We start from the raw sequence: 9,634 nt of genomic DNA on the forward strand, positions 1-9,634 counted from the left end.
GGGTTTGAACCGCCAGCCTTCTGGTTAGCAGTCAAGTGCCTTAGGCACTATGCTACCAGAAGCCTTAGATTGAGAATAAAAGTCGTCTTTGTGATGTTTTTATATATCTTTCAAATATTTTGGTAATTCCACATTATTGAAGTATAGTTACATCTCAAATGATACGTTGCTCACTGCTTTGTTTTCTCTTTTAACAGCTAAAAGATGTTGATACTCGGAAAATCATAAAAGCAATGCTTTCTTATGTGTGGCCCAAGGACAGGCCAGATCTACGAGCCAGAGTTGCCATTTCCCTGGGATTTTTGGGCGGTGCAAAGGTAATAGGAAAAATTAATGCATTGTTTGTTATTATAACTAGGAAGTTTGCAATGAATAAGTTGTTGACCATGTAAAATTCTGTCATGTAGTCTCTGGAATCATTTCTATCATCAGGGCCATATTTTCCAATGACCAGTGCTTTTTCTTTGTTTTTAACTTACTACATTCTAATCACCAGTAATCATCAATGCATCTTGATAGTATGATAAGTTTCAGACTACAAAAGTTGGTAAAAAATCTTCAATTTCTTCATCTTTGGCTTTACTGCTTGGTCTATAAATTTGAATAATAGGATAGTGTGTTTTCCTTTCAGGTATATGGATATTATCCTATCACTGACAGCACTGTACTTCTGGAAATATCTTGAAATGTTCTTTTTTTTTTGATGAATGTAATGCCATTCCTCTTCAATTTGTCAATCCCAGCAGTGTATATCATATGATTGTTTGATTCACAATGGCCACTGCCAATCCATTTCAGCTAATAAAGCCTAGGATGTCAACCTTTATGCATTCAGTTTCATTTTTGACAACTTCCAGTTATCCTAGATTCATACTGCATACATTCTACGTTCCAATTATTAAGGGATATTTATGCTATTTCTTCTAATTTTGTGACATAACCTTCATTAGCAAATGGATGTACAGAAAGCTTTATTCCATCTATGTCATTAAGGTAGAACCTAATTTGAGGAAGCACTTCTTACCCAATTTTTGAGTTCTTTCTAACCTGAGGTACTCCTCTTCTGGCACAGTATCAGGCTGATTCCCTGCTATTGGTAAAGTTTTCCAGTAATATATCGACAGTGTTTCACTTCTCTTCTTAAGGTTTTCTGTAGCCAATTTTTCCAGAATTGGATGGCACTGGCCTTCTTCCCACTCTGCCTTAGTCTAGAAGCTCTGCTGAAATCTGTCCACAATGGTTGACCCTGCTGGTATTTCGTATACCAGTGGCATAGCTTCCAACATCACAGCAACCCATAAGCCAACACAGTATGGCAAATTGAAAGATGAGTGGTAAATTATTCTTTGCAAATGCCTTTTTTTCAACAACATAAACGGTGACTATAAGCAAGGACCTTGCCAGGTAGAATACACAGGAATGAAATCGATTACTGCTGTGTAAGGAGATGATGGAGAAGCTCAGTATCATCAGCCTGAACAAGGCCAGGAGCTGACAGTGAAACTGAACCCTCAGTTGCTCAAATGCAAGTTCAAATTGAACCTGAAGAAAATTAAAACAAGTCCACGAGAGCCAAAATACAACCTTGATTATTTCCCCTTGTAATTTATATACCATCTGAAGAAAAGACTTGTCACATTTAACAGCAATGACTGAAGCCAGTTGAGTTATGTGACCACATTAAGAGCATCATACATGAAGAAAGCAGAAGGTCATTAAAAAGACAGGAAAGGAAGAAAAGACCAAAATGGATGTCAGAAGAGAGTCTGAAGCTTGCTCTTTAATGGAGAGTAGCTAAAGCTAATGAAAGAAATGATGAAGTAATGCAGCTGAACAGAAGACTTCAAAGGGCAGCTCGAGAAGTAAAGTATTATAATGAAATGTTCAAGGACCTGGAATTAGAAAACCAAAAGGGAAGAACACACTTGGCATTTCTCAAGCTGAAAGAATTGAAGAAAAAATTTAAGCCTCAGGTTACAATATTGAAAGACTCTAAAAGCAAAACATTGAATAATGCAGGAAGCATCAAAAGATAGATGGAAGGAATACACAGAGTCACTGTACCAAAAAAAAAAAAAATGTAGGCGTCCAACCGTTTCAGGAGGTAGCATATGATCAAGAATGAAAATGTCCAAGCTGTACTGAAGCAATTGGGAAAAAACTGGGCTCAAAGAATTGACAGAATGCCCATTGCAATGTTTCAACAAATGGATGTGGCACTGCAGGCGCTTACTCTTCTATGTCACAAAAATTTGGAAGACAGCTACGTGTCCACCTGACTGGAAGTGATTCATATTTATGCTCATTCCAAAGAAAGGTGATCCAACAGAATATGGAAACTATCGAACAGTATCATTAATACCACATGCAAGTAAAATTTTGCTGAAAATAATTCAAAAGCAGTTATAGCTGTATATGGATGGGAACTTCTAGAAATTCAAGCTGGATGCAGAAGAGGGCACGGAATGAGAAATATCATTGCTGATGTCCTATGGATCTTGGCTGGAAGCAAAGAATACTAGAAAAATGTTTACCTGTATTTTATTGACTATGCAAAGGCATTCAGCTCTGTGGATCATAAAAAAACTGTGGATGACGTTGTGAAAAATGGGAATTCCAACCACTTAATTGTGCTCATGAGGAACCTGCATATAGACCAAGAGGCAGTCCTTCAAACAGAACAAGGGGATAAGGAGTGGTTTAAAATGAGGAAAGATGTGTGTCTGGGTTGTGTCCTTTCACCATATGTATTCAGTCTATGTCCTAAGCAAATCATCTGAGAAGCTGTACTTTATGAAGAAGAACATGGCATCAGTATTGGAGGAAGACTCATTAACAGTCTTTCGTATGCAGATGGCACAACCTTGCTTGCTGAAAGTGAAGATAACTTAAAGCACTTACTGATGAAGATTAAAGACTATAGCTTTCAGTATGGATCACACCTCAATATAAAACAAAAATCATCATGACTGGACCAATAAGCAATATCATGACAAATGGACAAAAGTTTGAAGTTGACAGGGATTTCATATTACTTGGATCCACAATCAACTCCCATAGTAGCAGCAGTAGAGAAATCAAATGACATATTGCACTGTGCAAATTTTCTGCAAAAGACCTCTTTAAATGTTAAGAAAAGCAAAGATGTCACATTAAGAACTAAGATTCACCTGACCCAAGCCATGGTGTTTTCAATTGCCTCATATGCATGTGAAAGCTGGACAATGAATAAGGAAGACTGAAGAAGAGTTGATACTTTTTGAGTTGTGGTGCTAGCGAAGAATACTGAAAGTAACATAGACTACCAAAAGGACTAACAAATCTGTCCTGGAGGAAGTGCAGCCAGATGCTCCTTGGAAGCACGAATGGCCAAACTTCATCTTGCCTACTTTGGTTATGTTGGTAGAAGAGATCATTCCATGGAGGAAGTATATCATGCTTGGTAAAGGGTCAGCAAGAAAGGGGAAGACCCTCAAGCAGATGAACTGAGACAGTGGCTATGATGATGGACTCAAGCATAGCAGTGATTGTGAGTATGGTGCAGGAATGGGCAATGTTTCATTCTTTTGTACTTAGGCTTGCTATGAGTGAGAGCCAGTTCTATGACACCTAACAACAACAACTACAACTTAATTAAAAAATGTTACACCATTTTCTAGTTATAACATCTGGGCTGATCTAAGCTATCTTTGGGGGAACATTGCCAATTTTAAGGATGCTTGTTTAGTTTACATAATTATTTTATATAGTCGAAACAAAGTATGCCTTGTTTACTCTTATTTAATATATATTTCTGGTTAGCTGAGATCCATCCCTGTTCCTACTTTTTTACAAAGAAGATGAAGGCAGTATAGGCATATTGGTAATATAAGTGGTAAATAATAGTTAATATCAGGAGGGAAAAAAACTGAAAAACAGCCACAAAAATTGGAAATTATGGTACCATTCACTGTAGGGATCTTCTCCATTTCAGCAGCCTCCTCAATGTCTCATTGTACGGTAACACATTTTATTAGAGCTAAGTTATAATAATGACATTGAATTTTCAAAAAAAAAAAAAGCATTACTTTCAATTTATTTAGATTTCGAAGTCTGGGAAACATATCTTTAGGTACAAATATTGTCATAGTGAACAGTATGGTCTTTGGCGTAAAACTGCCTGGGTTTTGCCATTTAATAACATTGTAATCTTGAGTTTTATAGTCTCTGTGCCTCATTTTCCTTATTTATAAATAAGGTAAAAAAGAGAATCTCTGGTGGTGTAGTGCTTAAGGCATTTGACTGCTATCCAGAAGGCTGGTGGTTAACACCCACCTGCCACTCCTCAGAAGGAAGACTGGGCAATCTCCTTCCATAAAAATTTACCTCCTTGGAAACTCAAAGGGGGTTGCTATGAGTCACAATCGACTCAATGGCACTGAGTTTTTTTTTTTAAGTGGAAACTAAAATATATTAATTTTGATTTTCATCAAAAATATAATTTAAAATATCTGCTCAAAAGTATAAATGAAGTTTGAACTTGCTCTGTAAACTTTCACCCAAATCATCATAAAAAATTTTTAAAAAATGTATAAATGAAGTTTGTGTATAATTTGTTTACCACTCTTACATGGAATAGCAGATACTTTGTTTTAGTGCCCAGGTCTTATAACTTTATTTCTTTTCTCTGGTGACATACTGCCTAAGGCATTTGACTGCTAACCAGAAGGCTGGCAGGTCAAACCGACCGGCCACTCCTTAGAAGAAAGATTGGGCAGTCTGCTTTCATAGGGTTACGGCCATGGAAACCCACGGAGGGGTCGCTATGAGTCACGATTGACTCAATAGCAGTAAGGTTATTTATTTATTTTGTTTGTTTATATCATACATGTTCCCTTTTATTTACTCAGTCTTTTCTCTACCCTGAAAATATTTATTGAGAATTTTTAATACAAAGTATTGTTCTTGTCACTGTGGGGTTTTCAAGGACAAATAAAGCACATTTCTTCTTTCAATTCATCAGGATACCACATTTTATTTTATTGCCGTAATGCAAGGTAGATCATAAATGATTTGAAAGAAGTGCTAGTCAAGTGTTGTGAGGTTTCAAAGAAAGGAACCAATTATAATGGGGAGTTGGGAAAGGTTTCACAGAGTTGACATCTGAGATATGCCTTGATTACTGTGTACAATTGTTACAGGTATAGGAATAACATGAACAGTGGCCTAGAAAACGGAGAGCATACTGTATATGTAGAGAAACGAGTAGTTGAGCTTGGCTCCACTGAGTGGAAATATTTCAGAAGAGTTACGAATAAGTTTGGAAAGATAGTGCTCTTATTATGAAATACCTTAACTTTGAAATGGAAAAGTTTATATATATGGCAGATAGGAATCTCTATTATGAGTAGAAGAGTAATAAAGTTAGAGCTGTGCTTTAGGAAATAAATTGACCCTGTTAAGATGTTTTAGAGTGGTGAGAGACTAAAGTAGAGATAGCATTCATTTCACGCATTCATCATTCAGCAGCTATTTTCTTACCAGTAATTAAGCGAATATAATAGTCTGGGTGAGAGTTAATAGCAGTTTGTACTAGAGTGATGATAGATGCAAAAGATATTGTGAGGTAGTAAATCAAAACAACGATGAGATACCAACTTACCACAGCACTAATAGCAAAGTTCAACAAGAAAGAAAATAACAAAATGCTGGCGAGGATGTAGAGAGATTGGAACTCTTATACACTGCTGGTGGGACTGTAAAATGATAAAACCACTATGGAAATCGCTATGGCAATTCCTTAAAAAGTTGGAAATAGAAATAGCATTTGATCCAGCAATCCCATTACTAGGTATATATCCTAAAGAAATGAGAGGCAGGACACAAATGGATATGTGCACGTCCATGTTCATTGCAGCACTATTCACACTAGCAAAGAGATGGAAACAACCTAAGTACCCATCAGCAGAGGAATGGATAGCCAAATTATGGTACATACACATGTTGGAATACTATGCAACACTAAAGAATAGTGTAAAATCCACGAAATACCTCATAACATGGATGAACTTGGAGGACATTATGCTGAATGAAGTAAGTAAATCACCGAAGGACAATTATTGCATTATTCTGTTATTGTACAAAGTGAAGGAAAGATTTACATATGGAAGGAAAATTTCTTTGTTGGTTACCACAAAAGGAATGGAGGGAAGGGGAGTGAAAATTCCTAGATAGATTGAAAATAAAATATGTGTGTGTACATATATATGTACATACATATAAATTCACTGCCGTTGAGTTAATTCTGACTCATAGTGACCCCTCCTTGGGTTTCCGAGGCAGTATCTCTACGGAAGTAGATTTCCCAGTCTTCCTTCCGAATGTGTGTGTGTGTATGTATGCATATACACACAAACCAGTGATCATTAATGGTTACCAGGGGTAGGAGGTAAGGGGAAAGGGAAAGCTTTTGTTTATGGGGCATTGAGTTTATGCTAATGGTGGTAGAATATTTTTGAAAAGGATAGTAATAATAGTGGCACACATGAAAAATGTCATCAGTGTCCCGGAGCTGTAAATGTGGAAGTTGTTATGTTGGTGATGTCTTGTGTATGTTTTCACCACAATAAAAGTTAAAAAAAAAAAAAAAGATATTGTGAGGTAAATATAGTCACCAAGATTTAGCAGCTGATCAAATATAAGAAATAAAAGAATAGTATTCAAAGATGATGCCAAGGATGAGAGAATAATAATGTCTTTAACAAAAGTAGGAAGGTAGCTCCAGAGATCTTGTTTGGAAAGATGAATATTTTAGTTTTTGACCTGTTAACTTTCAGATGGTAGTGGAATGGAATATCCAGATACTCAACTGGTAATATAAAATCCAGAATTTGCTTAGGATGGAGCCCAGCTAGACAGAGTAAGAGATGATAGTTGAAACAGTATAGATTTTTGAGTTCACCAAGGAAGAAAGCAGCAATAGAAGACCAAGGACAGAGCCTTTGATTAATGTGATCTTGTAGAGAAATAAAGCAAACAATAGAGAAAACAAGGAAGTGAGTGACAGGAAAGGCAAGAGTGAAACCAAAATAATTCACAGTCATGCTCAATCCGTTTTCTTATCTCCTTTCTCATCTATGGAATCTGTTGAGAACTCTCCCAATGAACCTGACCCATTCCCTCAAAGAGTACTTAAGTTGCTGTGCAAAAGACCAAGATTCCATATTTTATTCTTTTCGTTTAAGCTGAACAGAGAGAACAATATTAAAAATCTAAGGAGCTCTGGTGGCACTGTGGTTAAATAAAGCATTAGGCTGCTAACCAGAAGGTTGGAGTTTCAAATGCACCAGCTGCTTGGTGGGAGAAACATGAAGCAGTCTTCTTCCATAAAGATTTTCAGCTTTGGAAACTCTATGGGGGCAATTCTACTCTGTCCTCTGCTACGAGTTGAAATCTACTCAATGGCAGTGGGTTTTAGTTTTAGTGGCTAATATTGAAATTCCTAATTCTTATGTTCATTATTAGTGTAGTACAAGTGGTAAATTGGCTTTTACATGCAGAATATTTAAGGACATGGCAGTGAGTTTGTTTTTTTTTTAGTTATGTGAGGTAGAATTAGCAAATTGGCCTTTTTTCCTTTAACTAAATAAAAATACCTTGCTGGCAAGTTAAAGGGAGATTCTTTTATGGACTTTCTTTTGAAGAGAACCAGTTAGAACATGACTAATTAAGCTAGCCAGAGAGAGGAGTCTTAAATAATGACATTTGTATTAGCATTTATTTTTAGAGTCAGTTCCAGTCCATCAAAATACAAGTTTCTGTTGCTTGGTGACAGGTCAATATCAAGGTGTGAAATCTACATCTAAGCTAACTTTCTTAAGGACTGAAATATTTTTCCAAGGCTAATAATTGAGTCTTCAGTCAACAAATAGTGTCCATAGAATGGAAAGCTCTGTACTTAATACAGTTGAACTAATTTCAGGTAAACAGAAATTGTTGTTGTTATGTTGTTGTTAAGTGCTGTCGAGTCGTTTCTGACTCATAGCGACCCCATGCACAGCAGAACGAAACACTGCCCGTTCCCACGCCAGCCCCACAATCCCTGCTATACTTGAGCCCATCATCGCAGCCACCGTATCAATCCATCTTTAGTATTAGTATGGAAAATGCAATACTAAAATCAACACATGTTTGATTGCTTTTGAATCAGGATAGGGAATAAATTGGCAGATACTATAATGAGTGCCTGCTAGTACTTTCAGAGCATACAGAAGAACAGATTTATTTTTACAAGATAGGAACCAGACCGTAGAATAACATTAGGGATGTGTAGCATAACATTAGCATTTGACCATTCCTAACATTTTTTCTACTTCTGTACCTACCTCTTCAGTTTGAAAGTGATCAGTATACCAAATCTTTAAAATCTGATAATTATTTATTTTTTGAGCAGTATTGCAGCCTGTGTTTTACAATTGGTGTGCAAAGGTGAATTTTTAATCCACTTTTACTCCCTTGGCTTCCTACTTTTTCCTCAACCTGCTAAATGCTTTGGCATATAAACACTTTGGACCAATCTAGGCCCCTTTGTACTCTGATCTTCTCTATCTCCTCCACATGTTTCTGGGAATTTTATTGCAGTGTTGAGGAATCTTTTCAGCTACATCTGCCACATAGCTATCTGAGTACTGTCTGGTGGTTTTACAAGTAGGCCTGAGAGACACACAGGTGAGGTCAAATGAAAGACAGAGAAATTTCAAGTGAGAAGAAGAATAAGGGAGTAGGATTTTATGCTTAACATATGAGGTTACAATATACTCTATGCTTTGCTTATTTGCCTTTTGATGCTGTTTTCATTCTGAGAATTGTAAAGCTATCATTGTTTCTACCAAAGATTTTTAAAATAAATTGTATTATGTAGAGAGAGAGAACACATTACTTGTCTTCATTCCTTAAATCTGCACAAATCATATTCAATGCCTTTTCTTATCATCCTTATATGTATTTTAGTAATATTGCATTATAATTAGTCTGGAGATTGTTAATGATTTCTGTTCTTTCAAATATATTAAGATGTGTTTTATGGCCCAGAAGGTGATCTGTCTTTGTGAATGTTCCATGTGATCTTGACAAGAATATGTATTCTGCTGTTGAAGAAAATAGGCTATAAATGTCAGTTAGATCCAGTTGATTAATGGTGCTGTTTAGTTTAACTGTAGTAAAACCTGCAAAAGCCAGAACCTGTGTAAGATGGAAGCCTGTCAGAGAAGGAAAACTCAAATTTTTTCCAGTAAATGAATGATAGCAAAGTGCTAAGACTTGGCATCCTTTCAAAGGGGGAAATCTTGTGAGACCCAGACAAACGAGGCAATCCTATCCAATTCTGGCTTTCACAGATTTACTGTATATCCTTACTGATTTTCTTTCTGCTGGATCTGTGAATTACTGTTAGAGGGATGTTGAAGTCTCCTACTATAATAATATATTTGCCTCTATCACCTTCCATTGCTATCAGTTTTTGCCTCATGTATGTTGATGCTTTGTTACTAAGGTACATATACATTCATGTTATATTTCTAGAGATTTGGCCCTGTACTATTATGTAATGCTCCTATTTGTCCCTGATAATTTCCCTTCCTTTAAAGTCTGTTTGTCT

The 9,634-nt window shown here is 36.4% G+C and overlaps 1 protein-coding gene across 1 annotated transcript in view; it reads left to right on the forward strand.

Moving 5' to 3' along the window:
• The window catches only part of ABCB7 (ATP binding cassette subfamily B member 7), a 219,109-nt gene that overhangs the window by 164,448 nt on the left and 45,027 nt on the right, over nt 1-9,634 (forward strand). The window contains exon 4 of the mRNA XM_007958347.1: nt 198-317. Coding sequence (XP_007956538.1) covers nt 198-317 — 120 coding nt within the window. The remainder of the gene's footprint in view (nt 1-197; nt 318-9,634) is intronic.

Source organism: Orycteropus afer, unplaced genomic scaffold (assembly GCF_000298275.1).
Source record: "Orycteropus afer afer isolate SDZICR_OR568_19922 unplaced genomic scaffold, OryAfe1.0 scaffold00942, whole genome shotgun sequence".
NCBI classification, from domain to species: domain Eukaryota; kingdom Metazoa; phylum Chordata; class Mammalia; order Tubulidentata; family Orycteropodidae; genus Orycteropus; species Orycteropus afer.